At 44.2% G+C, this 26,419-nt stretch overlaps 1 protein-coding gene across 1 annotated transcript in view; it reads right to left on the minus strand.

The window, feature by feature from the left end:
* The window catches only part of C8H10orf90 (chromosome 8 C10orf90 homolog), a 63,018-nt gene that overhangs the window by 19,707 nt on the left and 16,892 nt on the right, over window positions 1-26,419 (minus strand). Inside the window, 2 exon segments of the mRNA XM_036385195.1 lie at window positions 8,817-9,867; window positions 12,607-12,701. Of these exon segments, the coding sequence (XP_036241088.1) occupies window positions 8,817-9,867; window positions 12,607-12,701 (1,146 nt within the window).

Genomic DNA, 26,419 nt, shown 5'->3' on the forward strand with positions numbered 1-26,419 from the left:
GACTAAAATTCCTGCTGACCAGCAATGAGACTTTTGTCCCAAACTGCCTCCTGATGCTTCTCAAATGATTCATTTGAAAGAGGCAGCATCAGCTGCTGCTCAGCATTAACATCCATGGAAACTACCTGAATTCCTGGTAATGTGGCTCTGCCCACACTCCCTGTTCAAAATGTGATGTTTAACAAGGTCTTGATTCACCTTTCAGTAAAAACCTGGGGCTGGATCCTCAGGATCCTCAGCTCCATTCCCAGAAATGTCAAGATCCAAAGTCAAGGTAACTTTGCTGGCTTGAGGAGAGAGGCTCAGCCAGCCCATTGTTCCCAATGAATGTGTCATTGCACCTGTATTAATGCTTCTTCAAACAGCCTTGCCTGATGGGGATAAAGCTTAATTATCTCAGCTATATAATAACACCTCAAGCTAAGAGTCTAGATTAAAAAGTTATCTCTAGCAAAAAACCTTTTCTTTTTCCTAGCTACCTCTTTCTGGTTGTTTTTTTAAACCATGTTGACAGCTGTGCCCATATTTCTCAGAAGGAAGAGGCTTTCTTTTGGCAAAAGCTAATATTTGACTGTAGAAAGTTGTAATCATTTAAAACAGAAAGTGTACCTAAGAGCTGTTAGGCTTCAAACCTATAATCAGTCCTAAGTAGGAAAAGCTTCTTAATGTCAAGAAACAGCTTGTTTACAGAAGGCTTTGGGCAAAATTATTGTAGTGGCTTCAGAGCAAACAATCCCAAACCCAGCTAATCACCAGCCCCTAACAATCAGCCTCTCCCTGCTGAAGGCCAATTTATTTTCTCCAAGCACTTTGCAAATAATTAACTGACCTTCTCCCTTGGTGTTAAACAAGGGAACATCACTTATTCCAGGGAGGGAATGGGGACCAATGTGCTGCACCCAGTCTGGCTGCCATGGAGAATTTTGGTGGAAGGAGGATTTGCAGTGGCTGCAGCAGGAAAATCCTGCAATTTGACAGCCTCCAGTTGCACCAGAGCAGGTCCAGGTTGGGCAGCAGGAAAGATCTCTTCACTGACAGAGTGGTTAACCCCAAAACAGACTTCCCAGGTGGAGTCAGCATCCCTGGAAGTGTTCCAAAAAGTAGCAGATGTGGCACTTGATGATTTGGTTTAGATGACATGGTGGTGTTGGACTTGGTGATCTTTGAGGACTTTTTCCAACCTTAATGATAAGGCAACATTCCTGCCTGGCACCTGCAGGACATCACCTTACACCTGGATTGTGAGAAGGTATAATTGCAGCAGGATATTTGAGTGGACAGCTAATAACCCACCCACACAATCTGAGGTGACTGCTCACACCAGGGAGCTCCCAGTATCCAGCTGCTCAACTACAGTGTTTGTATATTTTACTAGCATTTTTCCCTTTCTCCTCCTATGAGCTGGGAGAGGATGAAAGGAAAAAATATTTACTGCTGTACTTTCGAGACATTCCCTGTAACAGCCACAGAACCAAAACCTCCGAGTTAAAAATCCATGTTTGCATTTCCAGGACGTCATACTAGAAGCTATCAGACGCTATTGTAGTGACTCAAGGAGTAATCTGATGCAGTGTGACTTGAAAAAAAAAGTGTTCAGGATGATTCAGAACATTTAAATGGTGATTTTCAGGGTAAGAAAGGCTTGGGCCACTTGGAATTCTCATCATGTCCGAGGCACCTAGTTCAGCTCCTTCTGATAATTTACCGCAGCCAGGCTGAGCCAAGTATTCATTTCACAGACTGTACAAGAGTCGTTCCTAGTTTAAACCAAGTGTGAATTAGGGGAAAATGAGGCTCTTTACTCCAGTGGCATAATGCAGTCGCTGAATCCACAGAGCCCATCTCTTTTAATCATTATTTTAATGATTCTGGTATTCCAGCCCTGCTGCTGGCCCGGAGTGCTAACGAGTGACTTGTACCCTCCAGTCTTTCACTTCAAACTGTCTCACATTCTTACCAACGCTGACAGCTCAGAAATGTCACAGAATCACAGAATCATAGAATGGTGTAGGTTGGAAAAGACCTTTAAATCATGGAATCCAAAATGGAAAAGAGAGGAAGAAACAAACCCTCAGTTTTCATATGTTGAACTTTAACTTGGATCTTCAGACAACACGAAAATCTTTGGGAAAATCTAATTTACAAGTTTCACTCATAAAAACACATTCTGTATCATCATTAACAGGGCAGACATCCTTCTGTCTTCCAGAGAAACAATGGCCTTCCTACCCAACAGCTTCATTGCTATGTCCCATTACAGAAAATTGAGCCTTTAATCCTCAAAGGGCATTTCCTGAAGGAAACTTCAACTCCAGTCAAATCATTTTATGATCACACAAAACCAAACAAAAAAATTCCACAAGAAAATTGCAAAGAAACAAACCCCAAGAAGAGCCAACCATCTCTGGCTGCTTGTTGCCTTAAACCACAGAGAAACTGATAAAGAACAATTGGTTCCACAGGAAAATGATCTCAGCCAGGGTCACTGTGACATCACAACGTTGTCACTGAAAGCCAGATTTGGCTCTCACAGCCCTGAGCATCACCCTTCTCCCCTGCTGACATCACTGCCCACAATCTCCAGGGGTAGCCTTGCCTCCATATGGCAGGACAGGAGGTCACCACATCTGTCTTTTGATTTCATAAATAGGTAGTTTAAAGGAGTGGAATATCAAAGAACACCCCTCCTGCTGATCCCTTCCTTCTCCTACACCCTTTGTCCCACCAGATGATGGGGAAGGCAGCAGGCCTTTGAGACAGAGCAAAGCTGAAGAGCTGCTACTCTAAAAAATGCAAAAGGACCCTCCAGAAAATACAAGGCATCCCCTTCTTTCTACAAATGAAATTAAAAGCTCCAAGACAAAGAGAGGCAACTGCTCTGGCCCATCACACAGGCTGGGGTCTGTCTCAAAGGCTGGCAGCATCTTCCAGAGTAACAGGATTTGCAGTTCCTCACTCGAGTTTTCAACACCTGCAATGATTGAATCCTCATTTTCTGGGGATGCAGCACGTGAAGGTCACACCTCAGCGTAACACGGACCCAGTGACACAGAATGTCTAGACTAAGGAAAATTGACAGCCTCCTCCATTTTAAATTTATCCCAGATGAAGTGAAACATCAAAGGAGCTCCTTTTAATGGGCTTTTTGGCATGTGGTCCTTTGTTCTTAACAAGTCAGCACCAGCTGCTGTGTCCATAATGCCAAGTCAGTAACATCCCCAGCCAGATTCCTGGCTGGTGTAAATCAGTGTCACTCCTCTGCAGGCAGAGATTTCACTTGGTTGACATCAGCTGAAGATTTGGCTCCTTGTGCTTAGCAGGTGCAAGATAAGTAAAATCTCCTGTGCCATATTTCATATTTCTCCTGTCTTCACCACCAGTTCTGCTGCACACATTTGCAGGGTGGAGAGTTAATTAGCATCAGCTGGAGCTGCTCAAGTTTCTATACAATAAATTCCATATTGTCAGGAACTGCTTTCCTCTAATTATATCTTGTTCATGTATATATATATATATATTTATTTTTTACACACGTACAAATCTTGTACTCTGGCTTATTGCATGGTGACTTTCCCATAAACAGAAGATGAGGTGAGAACAACGGGCCACATTCGTTCATCATAGCATTTCAAATACTATTTCACTAATGAAAGTAAATATTACTCATAGCCTTCAGATTTCCTAATTATCCCATTCTGTTACCAGGTTGATAAATTAGTTTAAAGGTGACCCGCAAGATTTTCTTGATACATAAATGTCTCAAATACCTGGAGCTCTTCAGTGTGTATTTAAAACAAAAATATATTTTTGCTTTGCAGGTAGCAGCTTATCAAAGTCCCACAGCACCAGCTGTTCTGATTTTACCCCAGTATGAGGAGGAATATACATACACGCATCAAAAAATTAAAATAGATCTTGAAACAAATTTAAGTCTAGTTATTTACCCCTTAAAAACACGCTGCTGACTTCAGCACTTGTTATGAGTAAGTTCAAGAAGGAAACAGAAGTCTGTAATCCTCTGGGGCCATTCGACAAACCCAAAGCCCAGATCCCATCTCAGTTTTCCTCACTCACTGCCTTGGGTTGTTTTAATTAAGCAAATTATGCTTTTGAGTCACCTGCCATGCTCTTTGGGCAAAGGTGCAAGCATTGGCATTACCGAGTTTCCGGGGAGTCTCGTTCACTGCTGTGACCACGTCCCTCCCCTCCCAAGCATTTCATCCCTGAATTCTCCAAGAGGAACGTTGGGAGTGCTGCCCTGGACACCCCGGAGGCAGGGGAGCTCCCAGGGCTCTGCTGAGCACGTTCATCACAGCCACCCATTGTGTGCCATCCCCTCCTGCTGCTGACTGCAGTGTGGAACCATGGAACCCTTCCAGATGGAACTCTGGAACCTTCTGTGCCTTAGCTCCAGCCATTCCCAGCACTGCCACAGCCACCATGTCCCCAAGTGCCACCTCCACATGGCTTTTGAATCCCACCAGGATGGGGACTCCACCACTGGAAAAACCTTTGCATGAAGGAATTTTCCCCAATACCCAACGCAAACCTGCCCTGGCCCAGCCTGAGGCCATTCCCTCTGCTCCTGTCCCTGTGCCCTGGAGCAGAGCCCGACCCCCCGGCTGTGCCCTCCTGGCAGGAGCTGTGCAGAGCCACAAGGGCCCCTGAGCCTCCTTTGCTCCAGGCTGAGCCCCTGCCCAGCTCCCTCAGAGCCTCCAGACCCTTCCCCAGCTCTGTTCCCTTCCCTGGACACCCTCCAGCCCCTCCATGTCTCTCTTGTCCAAGGCTGACCCCAGGATCTGAGGTCCCTCAGCAGTGCCCAGCACAGATATTGTCACTGCCCTGGTCCTATGGCCACACTAGGGCTGATGATTATCTTATAACCCTGATGTCCCTAATTTTGGGTGGCTTACATGGGAATGTAATTAATGATTTTCCCTTTTGTCATCTCCCCCCACCCTCTTTGCACACCTGCACCTCAGCTCAGGGCTGAGGGATCCAGTACAGCACCCACCATCCAGACTGGATTCACTCTCCAGCTCAGTTGTTATTCCTTAATATCTCTCCACATCAGTTTTGGGTATGACAACAAAACATGAACATAAGTGTAGAGGTAAGCAGGAAATATTTTGGTTTAGAAAATAGCTGAGATGTGTGAAGGCGCTCAGGCGTGAAGTTTCCTGCTATCTAAGCTCAAATGGATAAATTTAGATGTTGGCATTCATAATCTTCCCTAGAAAAGTGATGATATTGTTTAATCAAGAGGTCAAAAAGATTTTAAAATTGTCCCATTTTCTTCTTTTTTCTCCTTTTTAATAATTCAGCCCAGTGCCCGGTAGGGTAATAGATAGTGAAAGATGGATGGAGAACTAGATATTCATGGGGAATACATTCTTCATGAAAGCTAGGTGAGAAATTAATATTAAAAATGTTCCTGTCTTCAGCAGAAACAAGACTAATCTTTTCATTTCTAACTTACCTTGTATTTATGAGACATCAGCTGCAGACAGGAAAGGAAATTGCAGCATTGCCTAAGAGCAGCGTTAGCAAGTCCTGACAGCTTGTTAAAAGCCATGACCAAAGGCAGGGTGATGCACATCCATCACCCGTGGCAGGCACCTCGTGGAGCTTGGCCTGGGCTGGCCCTTGGCCACATCTCTGAGGTGGGTGGCTCGTGTGGCCCCCAGTGGGACCCTTCACACGTTCCTGCAGCTGCCCAAGGGATGGGAATGTCGGCCACTCACTAAAAATAAACCCAATTCTGTCCCACGGCTCTGTCCTCCCACGGTTCAAGTCTGACTTCATGTATAACATGGATTTTCCAGCCCTTACAATCCCATTTCTTGCCAGATAATGGAAGTAAAGGCCCAAAGCAGTGCAGCCAATAGAAGATAGAGTCCACAGTGGGAAAATATCATATTCCATCCTTGGGGTGCTCTAGCATGAACCATGGCTTTGAACTCTGAGTCCCAGAGATTTGGATTTCCAAGTGTAATTCCCATCCAAAAACAGAGCCCAAGATTTACATTTCATTAATAATCCTAAAGCATCCTTTTCATATGTGGCACATGGTGGAAATATATAACTCTGGAGATTACCTGGCCCAGCCTCCTGCTGAAAGAAGGGCCTTAGATTAAGTTATCCAGGTCTATGTAAAGCCAAGTCCTGAACAGTTGGATTTGGACATGAAATAATATGAGTAATACAGTAAGTAGAGTCATCATTACTGCAGTGAAGTCACACAAAAGATTAGGAAAAAGACAACTGGGCCTAGAAGAAACAGCAAACTCAGCCCCAGCACCTGTAAAGCAGAGAAGTATTTGGGTGCTCCTTCCAACTCAGATCCTAATAAAGCAACCTATACATCCTGCAAACTGCATTTACAGATTTCATACAGAGAAGTGTAGCCTTGAAAGTAATTTTTCCTTTTTTTTTTTTTCTCAGCATAGTGATGTTATTACCACTTGTATTTCTGCTGGCAGGAAGCTCTTGCCTACAGCTGCAAACCAATATAAACTCCAACTTTCTGGGTCATCAGAAATGTAATGGACAAAGTGCTCTCTGCAGTTACCTCATCCATAAGATAACTGAGTTAAAGCACGAACACTGTGGCAAAACTTGTTCACTGTCCCTTCTTTGCTGGGTTTCCTTTCTTTTTAAACACTTCATTTCACAAACATTTCATTGCATAAACATGGAGCAGAGCAAAGCCTAACAGGAACAGGTTTGAATTAGTAAACAGCAGAGGAAAAAAAACTATCCAAAATAACTGAGAATCTAGAATGGGATAGAAGTTCTTCTCCAAAAAGGTTGTTCAGTTCTAGAGGGATTTAAAAGCCCTTTGGATGTGGCACTTGGGGACATGGGTCAGTGGTGGCCTTGGCAGTGCTGGGGGCTGGTTTGACTGGATGATCTTAAAGGTCTTTTCAAACATAAATGATTCCATGATTGATAATCTCATAGCAATACTTCTCCTCCTCACTTCACCCAGTCCAGAAGTAAAAAGGACTCAGCTCTTAATGTGTCCCAGGTTAAAACTACACCATTCCCTCTCATTTTGAGGACCAGTGTGGATGTCCCATGCATTTCACCAGGTTTCTCCTGGTTTGTCCCGTTTAATGGTTGACAAGCTCGCTACTTGGATTATCCTGCTGTTGTTTTGGAGCATTATTCTGGTTGTTTATTCAAATTTCACACAGGAAAGTTGTAGTAAGCTGATAAACACCTCCTTACACATTACAAAGGGTCTGAGCAGGAGAAATGTATATCTTTGCATTCTACATTATGGCACACACAAAAGGTGGAAGCAGTTAAAAGGTAACACTTCCCATGTTTATTTACACCTATAGTCTTGTGTACACAAATGGTGGAAGTCCTTTATCACAAACCAGTATTTCTCAGCTCCTTACTTCACTGATTTCCTCCTTTCAGTAAAACTATGGAACCATGAGCAGCCTCTCAATTCACTTTCTAATTATTTCTAGTAAAAGTGGTTCTTCCATGCCACCATGGCATCACTAAGTCCAGGGAATGCTCAGTTTTAAATCTGCTTTATCACAGAGAAACCTTAGATGGTGTTGAACAAAGCCTTGAATACAAAACACTCCCCATGGAGTGATATTCCTTAATATTTAAAATTAGGGTGTATACAATGAAGTGTTGCATTTGCTGGTGCCACTGGTTGGCATCTTCCCTCTCCTGTTCCCCATTGTTCTTCTCCTCTCCAACACCACACAGCCTGGATTATGCTTAGGAAAACAGAGGAATATTTTATCTCAGGCTCTGCCCCTGCAGGAACAATCCCACTGATTTCAGGCATGGAAAAGGGAGAGCAGCAGAGACTCGGGGGAGTTTGCACCTTGCCCAGCCCTCGAGGCAGCGTGAGCCTTCTCATCTCTCTGTTTCCTTCCACTGGCACACTGGGAGGATGAAGCTACAAAGGAGCTTTAGGAAGTGGCTCGTGTTCATGCACTGACCCTTAGCTCAAAAAGGCCATGTAAGAACAGGGTAATTGCAATTAAATGTAGCCCAAGGCTGCAGGATACAGAGGGGGTGAGTTTAATCTTTGTGCTTTTGGTAAAAAACAGACTCCACTCATTGACAATCTTCCCATCCACCTTCCCTTCCTGGAAAGGCAATAAACTCAGCTGTGGTTATCCAAATGTGCTGGGAAATCCCAGTGCAGCAGGAACTGCACCACTCTGGGCAGGAAGCAATCCCCAGGGCGTCTCTCCCTTCCCCAAGGAGCAATGCTGCAAAGAACATTTTATGTTTGTAAAATGCTTGGAAAGGTTGGAAACAAACGTGTTCAAGATTTGCAAACCTTTTACCTGGTTCCATTAAGTACAAAAGCCTGGGCTTATTACTGTAGCCTTCTAAATAAAAGCTGAAAACAAGATCATTTTTAATTGCAAGGAGCACAAAACCAAGCTCAGTGCAGTTATCTCCTTCTTAAAATTCACACCTTGAAATTCAGCCCTTATTCAAAGATAAACCTAATTATTTTCAGGGGATAAGCACTTGCAGGTTGCTGGGAGAAAAATAAAAAAAATACTGTTATAAATGGTTAAAAAAAGAGGTTTAATGCAGAAAACACAGGGGGATTTCTCTCTTTCAGCTGATGAGCAGCACACATCACTACCATGGTGAATATTCATGGCAGTGCTGGAGCTGGAAACCTCTGGGTTGTGCTCTAGCTCCCTGAGCCTCTGCAGAAGTGAGAATTGCTCTTATCTGCTCTCACAGGATCACTGTGGTGGGGCTGCTCCAGCCTGAACCTCTGCTCCACCAGCCTGAGGTTTTTGGAAATGGCTTACCTGCCTCATTGCTTGAATGAGGAATTTGGAGGGAAAACACAGTGTGGTGGCTGCCAGGCTGCTCATCCTCTTCCTCTGCTGCTGCTGCCTTGTGAGGTCCTCTGGGAATATCCACAAATGCTGGAAGTCCCGAGGCAAAGACACTTTGCAAAGGGTATTTACGACCCAAATGTCCTTCCTTTGTTTTCTCCTCCTTAATTACCTTATTTCCCGTGAAGTCTGTGCTCAGGTGGGATCTGAGCAGAGCCCCGTGCGCTCCTGGGAGCTTCCCTGGAGCGCTCTCCTCCATGGGCTCTCCATTAGCTATGCCATCTACTCCATCTACTGTTAATCCGGACAAACTGCACTTCAGGCTCAAGGACAACGTGGATCTGTACAATTTTTGGCATTTAACTCGAGGTTGGTCAATGCACACGCTGAGTGACCTGTCCAGATAATAGATGGTGTTTGGACAGGGCTCACACACCTGCAGCTGGACACAGGAGATGAATGAAGGTGGAATTTTCTCCCTCCCATCACTGCTTTGGAGACCCACGCCATCCTCCTTGATTCCAGGGTCAAAAAGCTGCTTATGGGGTTCTTCACCTAATCTTGAGCAAGACTTGGGAGCCTTTAAAGGAGGTTGGTTTGCGTGGGCTGGGGGAGGCCAGCGCTCGAGGAGAGCGGGGACTGTGCTGGGCGCGGGGGACACGGTGCTGGGCTCCTGGCCAGCCCCAGGGCCACCTGCCAGCTCCCCAGAGCCCACAGGAACACGCCTGGCTGTGACAGTGATGGAGGCAAAGCCTCTCTGCTGGCCTGGACACTGCTTTGGGCTGGGAGAGTCCGACGGTGACATGGTGTCTTCTAAGGATGCCTGGATCTCTAAGCGGCTGGGAAGCACCAGAAATGTTCTGCTAACAATGGCTGGCCCCTGGTTAGGCAAGGATGGTTCTGTGTGATGAGCTCTGGGCTGGGGGAGCAGGGCCTGCATAGGCACAGAGGGCTTCTCCTCATCAATCTGTGCAATGATTACTGGTGAAACCAATGTCGTGTTTTGGGAAGGCAGAGATTCCTGCAAATGAAAAGATTCCCAGTTATCACCATACTCCAATATCCTGTGTGCAACTGTTTCTTGTCCACCATCTATCACAGCAGACAGTTTTGTTCAAGATCTCTTGTTACCTTTCTATTCATAATAACTTTTTTGTCATTTAAAAATGCACGCTCTTGAAATCAGCTCTGAATTGTCTGGGAGGCTTCAATGAAAACTTTATCACTCTGGTGAAGGGAAAAATATTAAAATTTAAAACCTGTATTCCATAGTATTATTTTGAGTACTTAACTCATGACCATGGATGGGATTGGAGGCTGTTTAAAAATGGACATGACAAAGACAGTTGCCAGTTGCAGACTATAAATTCATCTTTCATGATGATCTCCTGGAATTTAGAAAGCATTTAAGTATATTATGGATCACTGCCCTGTGACATCACATGCTGCAAAAGACATGTGGGCACCATGGGCATGACAGCTTTACAACCTCACCAGTTATAGGCATGAAAAACTCCCAAAAAACTGATACAGTTACTCACAAGGGCTCTGAGCACTATTTTAATTAATTAGTTCTCTCTTGCTTATGATTCCCTGGTGACACCTGCCAACAATGTACAAACACATATGTACAAGATTGATTGGCGGTGGCCCAGATTAATTTTTCCATCCATGAGAGGAAACATCCATCTTGATAGACCACACCTTACTTCCCCTGAGGTGACAAAGGAGGTGCTTTTATGTTCCAGCTCTCTGACAGAGTAAACCTGAGTTTAAAGCCTCCTGTTGTTATTATCTACCCCATTGGGCACATAAGTCCCATGCAATAAAGCATCTGGCCTAATCTCATTGCTGCTGTAAATTGGCTGATTAGATTGCTCCTGCCCTGTGTTCCCAGATCCCTTGATCCTAATAGAAAACAAAAAAAAAATCCAAATACAACATTGAATTGGCATGCAGGATCTGAGGATTAGCTTCCTAAAGAAAGCCCATTCTGTGTTTAGGTTCCATCAACTCCTGCTTATTGGGAATTCACCCCAATCCTAGCTGAGTGTGTCTATCACCTGATAATCAATTCCAGGACTCAACTAGGGCTTCACAAAATACGATACTGTTCTTCCTCCAGGAGGATTGTGAGGGTGACAGCGCTATGACCTTCCTGGTGCCTTGGTCACCCTGCTCAGGAAGGGGAAAATGATGCCTCAGGTTTTAGCTTTTCTATGTTTCAGATTCTGTGCTGCTTTAATGTGCACTTTTGAGCTTCATATTAAGGGTTGGTGAGCTCTGTGCACAGAGCAGGGAGACAAAACAATTCCTGCTCCAGCTGGGCACCAAGGACAAATGATCCAAATCTCAGCCCAAGAGCACAAACCCCGTGGGCTGGAGAGAGAAAAACAAGCAGGGTGGGACTGCAGGGGCTAAAGCTGGAATGGGACAATGAACTGCAAGGTGCAAATGGAGCAGAACTGATCCCAGGGACAGAGCCCGTGCCCGGCCGTGCATTTTGGGGCCATTTTGGTTCATCTTGGGTGCAGCCCTGGCTGGGCTCTGGTGCTGCCCAAGGTGGATCCATGGAGGAGATCCTTTTAATGAATCCCTGCTTTATTCTTTAGCTCTGTCCAGCCTCTGTCCTAGGGCAGCCTGCACAAGGCATCAGAGTGACACCACACTGGAGCCTATGGGGAGATGATCTTTAAGGGCTCTTCCAATTCAAACCATTCCATGATCTGAGCTCCTATTAAACCACCCCTCTATTCTTCCTCCATGCAGGAAAACACCACCAGAAACAGCTCCTTTGTATCCCTTGGGAAGGAGCCTCTTGGGAACCCAAATGGGCAGAGGTAGATCAAGAGTTTATTAACGAGGTGAAATCCAGATAAATTTTATCAACTCTTTAAACCAGCTGCCTGTGGTTTGGACAATTCAATAATTTCACAGCCTCAGGGAAAGCATTTTCTTCCTCCTCTGTTTCTTTCATGGTTTCTAACAACATTTGCCTCATATTTTCTTCACTTCATTTACTTCTACCTACAGGTTTAAGACCTTTGCATGCCTTCCAAAACTCTCAAGCTTCCCCCAGATTTCTACAGGGCACCAAAGAAGAATGTTCCTTGAGAGACTTTATTTTGGATGCATCTCTCATGCTCCAGTAGTTAATTTGACATTTATTTCTTTTGTTGAGGGCTGCACAGATGGAGACATCCTGCAAGAGTCCAAAGGAATGTCAGAAACGCTCCTGATTAGCTACAAACTCCTGTGCCAATATTTTAAATAATTTACTTTTCCTTTTTTTCTGTTGAAAATATGTATTATTTCCTCCTCTCAATCTTTAGCAAAGAATTGGGTCTTTAAAGCTTGCCCAGCTGATCCTGTGCTCGTTGGGAGCTTTCAAGCTTCACTGCATCTTGTGAAAAAAATATCCACACGTACACAAAGTAATTGTGGTGAGCTGAAAACCTCAGGCTTTGTCCTGAGGACATATCAGGCAGACTGTACTGATATTTGGGATATTGCTTGATTTAGCCTCGTGGGGGGTTTTTTACAACTTCTTTTCCTCAACAAAACATGCCATTTTTCCCCGTCACCAAGAGCACACAGAATCACAACACTTAGCCATCGTTATATTTGGCTTTTCTGCTGCCTAAGCTAAGCTTAGCTAAACAAAACCAAGTCCAAACATACTGCTCAGCAATCAGTGATTGTTTTTTAAACCCTCCTGCATTCTGCTGACTGCTCCCCAAACAGAATTTATTTATTTTACCTTGGAAGGGCTGGATTTTCTCCACACACCACTCTCCCGTTGAAGGCCTGTGCATGTCCTCTGACCATCAGGGCCCCAGCGCTTTTGTGTCACCCCTGGGGAAAAACACAGAGAAAAGAACATTATTGTCAGTGTTTTGGAGGAGATGAGTTAGAAAATGTGCTTTTAAATGGAGTGCAGCAGGAGGGAAGGAGTCCTGGAAATGATCTGATTGCCCTGGGATCTGTTTCTCCCCCTGCATAGAAGAGGCTCTGGAAAAACCCTGGGATTCTATTGCTGGGACTTGGACAGTCCCACACTGTGTCCAGGGCTGATCCAAAGCTGCATTATCTCTGCTTTTGATTTTCATGGCTTTGGGCATGACTGTGGAGGGACTGGGGAAGCTGGGAATTGTGGATTTCTATTATAATCCTGCATTAATTAAGGGATGGGACCACAGTTGGGCTAAGAAGGATTTATTGCTCAGACAAACATCAGTCTCAGAGTCCCTGAGATTTCAGAGGAGCAAGCATTCAGCCATAGCTCAAGAGCAGTCACAAGTTCTTTGTTACAAGGCACTCCAGAACTTTCTAACCCAATGGACAGGTGCCACAGGGTTTATTTTGCTTTTCTGACCCATCACCTTTACTCACTTCTGCTGCACTGAGGATACTTTTGTCCAATGGGCTCCTGTCTCACAGGCACACATCTGCTTCTGTTCTGACTTCTGAACTCTCAGTTTATTCCACACAACCCCACCCCTACATTATAAACCCTTCACCACCTTATCAGTGCAGTTTCTCCCTTACTTCAGGCATATTCTTACTTACAACTATAGAAATATGAGTTTATGATTTTTCTGCTTAATATCTGTGTATTGTATTTTTACATCAATCCAAGCTTCTTCCAAGGCTGCAGATCAAACCCTTCAGTGTCTGTGGAAGTTTCTATCTTTCCATTTCCCACAGATTTCAACAAACACCCTTTCTGTGCCCTCTGCAGAATGGGGAGCACAGACAGCCCAGCAATGAGCTGGATTTCACTGGCACTGAGTAACCTTCACATTTAAAGATCTGCAGTGATTCCAAACCATTTCCACAAATTCTATTACATCACAACATTCCCAGTTCAGTGACAACTGTTCCATCAGCACCTCAACCTCTGCTTTTGTCACGGGCTGTTTTCTGCAAGCACTATTCCCTCTCTGCAGCTTTTTGCATGGAGCTAATTTCCATTTAACACAGTCTGGGCTATTGCACTGATGCATTACGTCTGTTGTCAACTGTTTTGCCAGAAATTACGTTACTTTCTAGTTTGTATTAAGCATCCAAAATTAATTTTCAGAAATTCTCCATTTGGACTGAAATCTCTTGACGTTCCTGGCTGTTGTTTTACAGCAACATGTCACACCACTGGTAAGACCTTTTGTATTATTTTTCTTCCACCCAGGCAGGCTGCCACAGGAGAAAATTTTTTGCTAAGCAGAATTTCAGTTTATGTGTTACATTATATTAACAAAGGAATATAAATCATCTCCACTTTAGGAACTGTTTATTAAACCATACCCACCACAACAGAATTCATCTCCTTGGGTGAAGGGCAAGAGGAAGAAAATATCATATCTATCCCTCAAGAAATCTTTAGTCCCACCACAACATTTAGAAGGTGTTTGATGAGTTTTTGTTTTAATAAGGTACACTAAAATATACTTTAACGCTTCCCTAGCATATCTCCAAGATGCCACCATGTATGTCCATAGCTGGCATGAAGGAAGAGGTTTGTTTTTGTCATTGAGCAACAGAGTCCAGAGCCACAGAGCAAGCAGCTGGACTCATTAGCCACAGTGTGGGCAAAACCAGAATCCAGCAAACAGCCAGAGCAGAGGGCTCACTCCATGGTTTTTGGCAAAGGAATAATGCTGGGTTGTCATCAGTGCAAAGGCAGGGAACCTGGTCTAGCACTGGAAACTGCTGGCACCAAACACAGGTGAGATGCCTTGGAGCCAGCTCCTCACCCTGCCATGGTGCACAGTGAGGAGCACAGGATCCAAGGACAAAATCCTCCTCTGCTGCTGGGGAAGCCTCATGGAAAGGTTATTTTCAGTGTATCACCTGTGGTGAATCACACGTGGGCACCTTCATGGTAAAGAACAGCCATGCGTGCTCTTATTTATTTTTTAAAGCAATTAAATAGGGAATAACCTGCAGAGAGGGGTAAAGAAGAAAATCTTGGATTGAGTAGGACATTAATAGAAATTTGATAAAAACCCCTATGTAATTAAAGCAACAACTTCCACTAAGTTATCAATATTTTCCTGAAATGCTTTGCAGTAAAAACCCCACAGTTCTCAGATTAAGGAGGAAACTACAACAGGAGATCATCAACTTCTGAATCTCAACTGGTGCACAAGGAAATCCAGAGGCAGTCCAGGGATAAATCAGATCCCATTGGCTCATTCTTCCATGAATTTCATTCAAATGCATTTCCAGCACCAGAGAAAGACTGAGGACTACAGGGTTGAAGAAGAACAAGTTGTCAAAGTCCACAGAACAGGCAAATTATTCTTATCCAAGTAACCTCCGATGATTAGCAATAATCTGTGGGTACAACCTTCCAATATCCCACAGATCCCTTGGAACAGATTGGTAAATTTATGCCTAACTTTAAAAAGTAGCTGTTTCTGGAGGAGAAGAGGCAGGAAGAATTGAGATGAGAAGAAGAAGAGGAAATATTTATTTCTTTAGCTAAATCATCCACAGTGGAGTTTTGCATTGCGTTTTGTACCCTATCCTGTGCAAGGACATTCTCATATTGCTATATGAATCCTACAGCTGGAAAACACTCAAACTTTTGGCAACTCATTGAATGTATTTGCTGAGGCAGATTAAATGGCATTGGTGGCAAAAGCACAGGCATTTATCACAGTATTATTAAATCTATCGTTGGAAGTTTCACGTTTGTTAATTCATGTTAAGAGAACAAGCAAAAAAAACCAAAAACCCCAAACCTTTAAAAATAGCTTGAATCTGTGTTTGCAATGAAGGCACTACAGGGAGTACAAGGCTTTAGCTGAGACATGTCCCACACTGAGCGTTCAAATGCTCACTGCTGACAAAACACATTGCCCTGGAACCCTTGTTACACAACAAAATGCAAAGTTCACTTTTTCCCTGGTGTGAAAACATGAAAGAAATGGCATTTCAAGTACTTTCTGTCTCTGTGGGGAGCAGGAGAAACTTATTTCACTCCAAGCTGAAATCCTGAGGATTGGTTTAACCTCCCCAGACCTTCCCTTCCGACCACAGTCAATTAAAAATGGGAGATGCCATGAGGAACAGAGGAGCAACTGCTTGCACATGACCTCTGTCCTGTGACATCTTCACTCTTCTTAATTTTCTCCCCTCACAAATCCTGTTTGTTGAAGCAAATGCTGCATTCCTTGGCGAGGGAGCTGGGGGTGCTCAGCCTGCAGGAAAGGAGACTCAGGGCTGCCCTCATCGCTCTCACAGCTCCTGAAAGGTGCCTGTGCTCAGCTGGGGCTGGGCTCTTTCTCCAGCAGCACTGACACAACCAGAGCACACAGCCTCAAGGGAAATACAGGTTGGATAGCAGGAAAAAGTTTTTCACAGAAAGGGTGATAAAGTTCTGGAATGGCTGCCCAGGGAGGTGCTGGAGTCCCCATCCCTGGGTGTGTTTAACAAAGCCTGGATGTGGCCCTGGGTGCCAGGGTTGAGTTGAGCTGTTGGGGATGGACTGGACTCGATGATCTTGAAGGTCTCTTCCAACCCAGTCATTCTGTGAATTCTGTGAATTCTGTGAGGCATCTGGACATCCGGCTGCAGCCCAGGGTTTTCCTAATTACAGAGTGCAGCTGGAACCGATTCTCCCCCCTCGTCTGGAGTGCCTGGATCCTGCCTCGGGCCAACTGGCAGCTGCCTCAGATAATGGCTCAGCAAAGATGTGCTTGTAAATCAGCTGCTGAAGCCCAGATCGATGGCAAAGGTGAGGGAGCTGCTGAGGAATCACGGCCTGGGAATGTTTGGCAGGCCCAGGACAGCCCCACACGGAGCCAGCTCAGGTTTTGTGCAAAACCTGGGACTCACATAAAAACCATGGAAAATGCTGATTTCCCAGTGGTTCAGGTCTTTGCCAGGCTGGAGGACACTGTTTGATGACAAACCAGGAGTGAGAAGGACATTGAGGGGCTGGAGGGTGTCCAGGAAAGGGAATGGAACTGGGAAGGGGCTGCAGAATCCCTGAGGGAGCTGGGCAGGGCCTGGAGAATCCCTGAGGGAGCTGGGAAGGGGCTGCAGAATCCCTGAGGGAGCTGGGCAGGGGCTGCAGAATCCCTGAGGAGCTGGGCAGGGGCTGCAGAATCCCTGAGGGAGCCGGGCAGGGGCTGCAGAATCCCTGAGGAGCTGGGAAGGGGCTGCAGAATCCCTGAGGGAGCTGGGCAGGGGCTGCAGAATCCCTGAGGGCGCTGGGCAGGGGCTGCAGAATCCCTGAGGGAGCTGGGCAGGGGCTCAGCCTGGAGCAAAGGAGGCTCAGGGGCCCTTGTGGCTCTGCACAGCTCCTGCCAGGAGGGCACAGCCGGGGGGGTCGGGCTCTGCTCCAGGGCACAGGGACAGGAGCAGAGGGAACGGCCTCAGGCTGGGCCAGGGCAGCTCAGGGTGGGATATTGGGGAAAATTCCTTCACCAAAAGGGTTTTCAAGAATTGGAACAGTCTGCCTGGGCAAGCAGCAGTATCACCACCCCTGGAGATGTTCAGAAATCTTGTGGAGGTGGCAGTTGGGGACATTGCTTAGTGGTGACATTGGCAGTGCAGGGGGAATGGTTGGACTCGATGATTTCAGAGCTTTTCCAACTTCAAGCATTCTGTGATTGACACCCAGAGTGACACCAGGCAGAGCTGGAATGACTTTAGACCACTGGCCCTGGCCTCATCCCCAGTTTTTGTCAGGAAAGTGGCATATTTTAGTCACTTACTGTTCACATGCTGACAAATCTCAAATGTGTGTCAGCACTTCTGGTCTCCCTTGTTCTGCTCCAAGCCCTGCTTGCTCTGCACTGACCACGTCCCCTGTCCCCTCTGAGCCATCAGCATCACCTCACAGTGAACTCTGGAGCCTCCAGGAACCTCCAGTGCTTCCCTGAAAACACCATCAAACAGCACTGCAGAACACACACACTGCTATGAAAAGAGGAACCTTCTCCACTTTACAAAAAAATTACTTTTTTGTTGATCTTAGCTCAACATCCATGAGACTGGTGAGGGACATGGCAGACATGTCCATGGCAGCAGGATCCCTACAGCACTCAAAAATTCCCAAAAATTCCTCAAATTCCCCACTTAGCACCTGGGAGCTAAAGGACAGGGATGGCTTAGCTGCAGGGTGGGGTATCAGAGCAATCACTCTGCTAACACAGTGTCTCACTTAAACATTTTTTTAAGGCCTTTTCTTCCTTTGTATTACTCTTACTGGAGGAAGTAATTTATACTCGACTCTGTTTAAAACATTAGAACTGTTTAAATTTCCTCGTGGCTTTTTTAAATTCAAATACCTGTGGAAGCCTGGAGGAAAAAGAAGTGTCGTGGTTAAAGATTCATCAGGCTCCCTGCTCAGTAAGGGCTGGGAGGGATCATGGTTTACACCTTCAGATCTGAGGTGAGTCATCCAAAAAATCCTCCCAGACGTGGTGGATGCATCAGAGATGAAAGCCAAGCTGGAATGAGCACCAGAACCAAACCTGTGTCTTCTGCTCTTCTTCATGTGTCATAAAGAGAGGATATCATAAAACTGCAGAGCCTGGTGTCACCTGAAATAAAACTGAGCAGCAAAGCTAAAGTTCACATTCCTGGTATGAAAAGTAGAGACACGAATGCTGAAAATTCCACCTTTTGTCAGAGTCCTTGCTAGTGTCAAAATGATTTATAGGGAATTTACCAAAAAATGTGTTTAGTTGCTAGAGGAGAGAGTGCTGTGTCTCCAGCAAGCCTTGACACAGGCACATGGAATGGTTTGGGTTGGAAGGGACCTTAATATCAAGGGCAGGGACACCTTCAACTATCCCAGGCTGCTCCAAGCCCCTTCCAACCTGGCCTTGGACACTTGCAGGGATCCAGGAAGCTTCTCTTGTTGTCCTTCCCAGACATTCTCCTGAGCCTCCCGAATGATGTTAAATTCAAGGAAGAGGGGAGGGGCTACACTGATAATCTCTGCAGGATTTCACATTTAGCAGCCTTGGTGTAAGGAATTTTCACCAGGATGCTTAAGGGGAACAGGGAGTCATCCTGAGAGCTCAAACACACTAAAAACCACACAGGATGTGCTCCTCAAGAGAGTCCGACAGAGGGACAGTCCCTCAGTCCTCTCAGAGCATCTTTGCTGAACTTACAAAGGGAATAAAGAAAGAAAACTTGGAGGAGAAAGGGAAAAGGGAGAAAATGAAGAATTTTCTTAATTTTGTCTATGTGATGGATGTGCTAGGGGTGATCTCTGTCTTTATATTATTAATTGGAGATAAAGAATAACAGCAATGCATCATGAAAACACCATTTTTTTTTCACTTATGCATGGGTTTGAAGATCTAATTCCTGTGTCACCTGCACATCCTGACAGCAGGGGTCAAACAGCAACACGGGCTCAAAGCAGGGAAAGCAGCTCCAGCCCTTTCCTTGAAACCTCTCTTGTCATGAAAAAAGCCAAACCAACACAAACAAGCACTCTGCCACAAAAGAAAGCACTTGAACACAGTGGCACCAAATGATGGTGTTTTAAGGCAGCTTGGTGGGGAAGGCTTTCAAATCAGAGCCAGCCTAACAGCCTGAAATCATTGCAGCCTGAAAAGGAGTCATTGTGTAAACAAAATAGAAAAGTTTTCTTTGTTGTTGTTTTTTTTTAACATGTCAGGATGGATTTTCTTCTGTTACAAGTGAGATTTGATAAGTGAATTATCTCTCCCTGCTTGCACACCTTGGAGCTGTGCTGGCTGCCTGCAGAGATGATTACAGGATCCACCATGGAAGGGACAAATGGGTTCTGGTCTGCTATCAAAAAGCCACAAGTCATGAATGTCTCATTATCTGTGCTATTAGAAGCAAGGTGCTCATCAGGGGGGCTGGAAAGAGCACAGGAATTAGATCTTCAAACCCATGCATAAGTGAAAAAAAATGGTGTTTTCATTATGCATTGCTGTTGCTCTTTATCTCCAATTAATAATATAAAAAGACAGGGATCACCCCCAGCATATCCATTACACAGACAAAATTAAGAAAATTCTTCACTTTCTCCCTTTTCCCTTTCTCCTTCAAGTTTTCTTTCTTTATTCCTTTTTTTTTTTTTTTAATTTTCAGTGATGTGCTGTTGGGCAATCCAATATTATCCATACATCTCACCACGATCCTGGGACATAGATACGTTTCTATAGTTTGGACACATTTTTCTAAAGGATTTAGCAAAGCAGTGAGAGGAGCAGGAACAACAAAAAACCCCCAAATTCTGCTCAGAGAAAAGGAATCCTCCTTAGGAGATCCTGGGAAATTCTGATTCCTGTATGAGGTGCTCACACCAAAGGAGGTTCCTTGCCAAATTCCTGTCTGGTGACCATTTTATTCTTTTGGGAAACTGCTGATATCTCTTTAACCAAACCCTTCAGTGGGGTCAGGGATCCCAGGGAGGGGTTTTGCCCTGGAGGTGTCACTGGCCTGGCATGGGAAGCAAGAGAGGGGAAAAACCTCAAGCAAGGCACTCACTGGAGGCTGTTTTATGTCAGAAATTTGTAGTGCTGACTTTTGGATTAGACCAACCTGAATAAAAATATTCAATATTTCAATATGAACACTGGATGTGCCAGAAATTTGTACAGAAAATAAAGTAACCAGGAGACAGAAACAAAGAAAGGATGTGTGTCCAGGCAACATCAACACCAATTTTTTTCTAATTTTAGGGAATTCTGAAGACAATTCCTGGTTCAGAGCCTTGCACTGAGATTCATTAGTACCTACTGTCATATTATTTGGTTTATTGACCCTGAGCACCCAATATCCTCTCAGAACAAAGAGGTAATTAGCAGAAACATTCCATAAAGAGCTGATGGAAGGTTTCCTTCACCCCTCTCAGAATCCCCTTCCCAACCTGGCATTAAAACAACCCCATTTTAGAGACCACATCCATTTCTGGAAGTCCAGGAATGCCTGAGACAGCAAGAAAATTCTTAAGTGACTGTAAACATGACAAATACAGTGCATAATCAAACAAAGGCAAAGCAGTTCTGCAGCCAAAAATTATATTTATGAAGAGTGATTTTAGTGTTATTATGAGTATTTATGTAAAGGTCACAACATGCATAGAGTTTGATGGCACAAATGGATTCTGTAAATAAAAATTCTGCCTGTGTTGCTCAGAACTGGTAGCAATTACAAAATGTACACATTTGCCCAGAGCTGCTTGTGCATAATAAGAGCTCGAGGTTTTTGTGTAGCCTCCCAATTCAATATTTCTTATATTTACCTGCTTTTGAAAGAGAAATTCAGAGAGGACAAGTGTGCTGCCTGTTATGCATTTCATGACTCAATTTATGTCCTGCTGCAGGGTTTTTTTGAGATGCTTTGGCGTAACAATGGTATTTATTGATTTTTTTTTTCTTTTAATACTCTTAAAACAGCAGTGACTCCAGAAAATGATGTGTGCCGTGGGTACAGATGTTTTTGTGGAAGTATCAAAGGAGTGACTCCAGCCCATATCTCTATCACTCCCATTTTGTTTCCAAAACAAAGAAATGGGATGTTCAGGAGCCAAATTTGACACTGAACGATTTGTACAACAAAACAAAACTTGCTGGATTTCCAGCCATGCCAGATTGAATACAGACTTTTCATGTTGCTTTTGTACAATAGAAGCATTCATTTTTTGTGTTATACTTGGGATTATTCTTTCTTTCTGGGAAACCTCTCACATTAACTGCTGTGATTACAGACATCACAAACTGCTTGATAAGAGGGGATGCAGGAGGCTAAAACCAAGATAAAAAAAAATCAGCTTTCACAGGATAAAAACACAATAGGCAAGATTTAAATAACTATGAGGCCTCAAAAGTTCAGTTTCTAAGTCGCTGGTGTGATGACAAATAGTTTTGTTTTGCAAAATTTAAGAATATTTTGCAGCTCCCTCTAAATTTATTTCAGTTGCCATGGACTTGCCCCTATTTGAAATCTAACAGCTGAACTTTGCAGTTATTCCACCACGTAAAACTTTCCAGTTGGTGAATTATTACCTGAATTTGCCTTTGGAAGGGAAAGCAGAAAACCAAATCTCTATTCATAACGTGCTTTTACTACACACCCACATTTGTTTCATCTTGAAATTACCCTTTTTGGATTCCATTGCAACGGTGGAGAAACCCAGATAGAGATTAAATAATCGAGATTAAACCAAAAATGTTGTCATATGACCATGAAAACAGGGCATGGGGGCTGTTGGTTTTATCACCAGATTCAGCAGAAAACAATTGGCCTTTGCCATTGCCTTTTTTTTCTTTTCTAATCACTCAGGCTTTGAGCTCTGAAATGGTGCAGAAAAGTCCGGAATCGATGATTAAACGTTAAAGCTCTCAAACCTGTAACTCCTGGCAGCTTTTTGGGGTGAAACGTGGAGTTCTCTCCAGCTTTCTTTTGGCTGTGGATGTCACCTGGATGGGAAGGAGCAGGGCTGGGCTGTCAGCACCCAGCCCAGGCAGCCCTGACTGCTTTTCCGAGAGGGAAAGAGCTGCTGCCTAGCAACCACCCAAACCTGTTTGTGTATTCCAGTTCTTGTGCAAAAATAAGCTCAGATATCAAATTATTGCATTCAACAATAATTGCATTCAACACCAGAGCTGCATCAGATGGGTAAGAAAGAGCATTGTCCTGTAATTCCTCATTCTCCAAGGCTGTGTTTGTAAAATACACACACCTCCCCCCAGCAAATCCAATGCCAGGCCAATCAGAAAAATATTTCAATATGTGAATAGTTATTTTTTGTAATAGTTATCCTTCAAGAGCTACTTGCATGGATAAAGTCATTCATATAGCTTTACATTTTAATGATGATGTCACTAAGGGTGACATAGGAACAAACTTAAAACTTGTTGCATTCTCTTGGGCATTACACAAATTTCCCTGCAAAAAATTTGACCCTGTGGTTTAGAAGTCCTGATTTTTCTCCTAATTATTATTTACTGCATGTGAAACAAGTAAGGAAAAGAAAAACCAACCAAAACAACAAAAAAACCCAACAACTTTTGCACTGTGCCCTCTACTTAGATCACATTTTTAGCCTGATTTCCAAAAGGAATTTGATTAATGCCCTATCCTTCTTTATGCCCAACCTGAGATTTTTGAAGTTGTGGTCTCTTCCAAGCAAGTTGACAGAAGGGTTGATAGCTGATGTCCCAACAAGCTGACCACGAAAATCAGTGGATTTGTGGGAACGAGAGGATGCCACAGACAGAAGCTGACCAGGTCATCCCTGTTGGATCCATGGACACGTTTCCCACTCAGGCAGGACACTTCCCTTGTCATGGGAGCAGGCACAGGGGCAGATGGAAGAGGGGAAGGGAAAGGAGACATGAGGAGGAGTGAGGAACAATATTTGGGTCTGGGCTCATGGGTTCTGTCAGCTCTCATGGAATGGCCTCTTTTTGTCAGCCTGCATTTTCCATTTCACATTCTTGTTTTCATTCTCTAAAAATATATGGAAATCTCCTGGTAAGATTATGGAAATTGAGGGGCTTGGAGAAAATCAAATAATGCCACAGCTGCTTGACTCTGGTAGTGGGGTACCTCAGACATAACCATCTGTACTGTTAGAAGTCACAGAGCAAAGCACTGCTGGAGCAGTCACCCTCCTAAATGTGACAGACTCAGCATCAGATTCCCAGATTTTACTGCAGAGAATGCTTGGAATAATGCCATGTGAAGTGATAGCTGAGCAGCTCAGAACAACCAAATGCTGAAACAATTCTCTCTCCAAGGCAAATGAGGTGGCTGGGGACAGTTGCCACCAGCACCACTTTGTTTGTCCTGCAGTTGTTCCTTTCCACAACAATCTCTGATCCAGAGCCAACACACAAACCATTAAATAACTCAGCTGCACTCTTCCCCCAGCCAAACCCTCCACATCCAGCCTTTCTATTGGGTGCTTTGGGATGGAATTGATCCCAAACATCTCTCCTGCTTTTGGGACACAACTCCAAGGTTAGGTCAAGACTACTAGAGAAAGAAGCAGGGAAAGGAGCTTGCATGGTGTGAAGTAATGCTGTAATAAGACTTTGCTGGATGTGCTTTCAGAAACCTCTTTGCTCACTATTAATACTCCCTGTTCCATCAAACCCTGGGAATGACCTGCAGGACATGGCTGAGCCCTTTCAGGCTCAACAAGGAGCACCCTGAGCTCCCAGCCCTGTGCTGGGACGTGACCAGGTCAGGATCTGCCCAAAGCCAAGGGCAGCAAAGCTCAGGTGAAAGGTTCAGTTTATTCTGGGAAAGCTGCTGCTGGAAATGTGGATATGAAACTGTACAGCCAACCCACATGGCTGCAGCCCTCAGCAAACTGAGTGCACCCTTTCTGCACCCATATCTTCTTTTTATCCTGGTTTTCTTGGACCAATAGGCTCAGGTAGATATCTCTATTGGATTAGTTCCACAGAGTTAATTTGCAATTTTAATTTGATGGGTTTTTTGGTTTGTGTAGTTTTGGTTTTTTGGTTTTTGGTTTTAAGGATGAGACGTGGCTTTGTCTGTTTTGTTTGCTTTTTTTTTTTTTGGTTTGTAATGGATGTGTTTTTACATCCATTACATCCATCCTCCAAAAAGGTCCCTTGGTGGCTCTTATATCCAAAGGGAAAATGGAGAAAAGCCTGGTCTTTGCTAGGACAGGTAAAAATGTGTGCTGGGAGCACTCCAGCAGCTGTCCCACCCTGAGGAAGTAAACAGGCCAGTTTTATTTCCAACTCTGCACCACGGAGCTCAGTGATCCTGAATTTTCTCTCCTCGAACTCACCCATGCAATCTGGATGGTGGGAATGCTAAACAGATGTGCACACACAGGGATTCACTCTAGAGAGCACTGCATTAGTCAAGGGAGGCAAAAAGGCCAATATTTACAACAGGAGAATTTACTGTAAATTAAACCCAACCAACAGCAGCCCACAGGACAGACAAACACTGCAGGGATACCTGCAAGGGCATTGGGTTAAAGGTTAGTCCTCTTTAAACAGATTAAAACCCAAGCTTTTAAATTTTTTCCTTTAAAATTTTTTTCAAAAAAAAAAATTTCAAATACGCTCAGAAGTACATGCACTTTATGCACTTTTTGGTGCTTAGTGGGATAAAGGTCATCTATGATGTTAAAAAAAATCCCAATAATTCCAGCAAGTCACTCATTATTTAAATAAAAAGGCAAAAATATTTCTTACAACCTAAACTGAAAGCATGATTTTGGAGGATGTGTCTTGTCTATGTCATATTGATTTAAAACCATCTTATTACTCTAAATGTAGTTAGCCTTAGTTAAAAGAATGTTGGGATTAACACCTTGGCCAGAAATTTAATGCTGATCGATGTATAAATTTAGATTTATATACTTCATTCAATAGTTAAGGGAAGTTTATTAAGTCAAAATTATGTGGATTTCTCTAATTTATAATGGTCTTTTTATATTTCAATAAAATACTGAAATGAGCACAAGATGTTTCTGTGCCTTGGGTGTACATTGGTGTTTCTGGCTGTGTATTGTGATAATATTAGGATTTTCCCAGGATTTCCAAGGTTGAGAACGTGGGGTTTGGGGGATTTTTGGTGTTTGGGTTTTTTTCCACTTAGTTCCCTGTTGCCTTTTAAAAAGCAACAGCTAAATCAAGGTGTTATTTATTTCCTTGCATATAGACAACTAAAAGTTTCACCAGCTCCAAACCTTAGTCTTCCCAACCCTCTCCTTTCCTAACAAAGCTTCCATGTCATGGTTGTCCATTGGCAGAGCTGGATAAATATGGTAAATGAGCTGGATAAATCTGGTAAATAGAGCTGGAAAGATCTGGTAAATGCTCAACCCAAATTACTGTAACTCCACTCAGATTCCTGGAAAAAACTCCTCCTTTTTGGACACAACTCCAAGGCTAGGTCAAGACTACAACAGAAAGAAGCAGGGAAAGGAGCTTACATGGTGTGAAGTAATGCTGTAATAAAATCCAATATTTCCCTGAAGAAGTTTGCAATACCTGCACCTACAGCAGGTTATGATAACAGCCTCTGCTTTGTGGGGAGAAATAAACAGCTTTATGTTCCTGACCTCCAGCACACACTGCCACGAAATCAGAGTGCAATTGGAGCTATTTGCTGCTTTTTAGACATTCATTTCTCTTCCCTGGTGCTGAAAAGGCCTGGCTGAAGGCAGCTTATACTAGATTAGGCTTCCAACACCTTCATGCATTATAGACTCCAAAGACATTTTTTCCTCCCGCTCTGAGAAGGTGAAAGTGTTGAGTCATTTCTTTTAAAGACCTGGTGGAAGTTATTGTTCATTAAATGAAAGAGCTAGTGCTCAAGGCAGGGCTCAGAGCTGCTCTGCCAGGCTAGGCTTAGGGATGCTCTCCCAGGCTGGGCTCAGGGATGCTGCTCCAGGCTGAGCTCAGGGATGCTCTCCCAGGCCAGGCTCAGGGATGCTCTCCCAGGCCAGGCTCAGGGATGCTCTCCCAGGCCTGGCTCGGGGATGCTGCTCCAGGCTGAGCTCAGGGATGCTCTCCCAGGCCTGGCTCGGGGATGCTGCTCCAGGCCCAGCTCAAGGATGTTTCATATCC

Source organism: Molothrus ater, chromosome 8 (genome assembly GCF_012460135.2).
Source record: "Molothrus ater isolate BHLD 08-10-18 breed brown headed cowbird chromosome 8, BPBGC_Mater_1.1, whole genome shotgun sequence".
NCBI lineage: Eukaryota > Metazoa > Chordata > Aves > Passeriformes > Icteridae > Molothrus > Molothrus ater.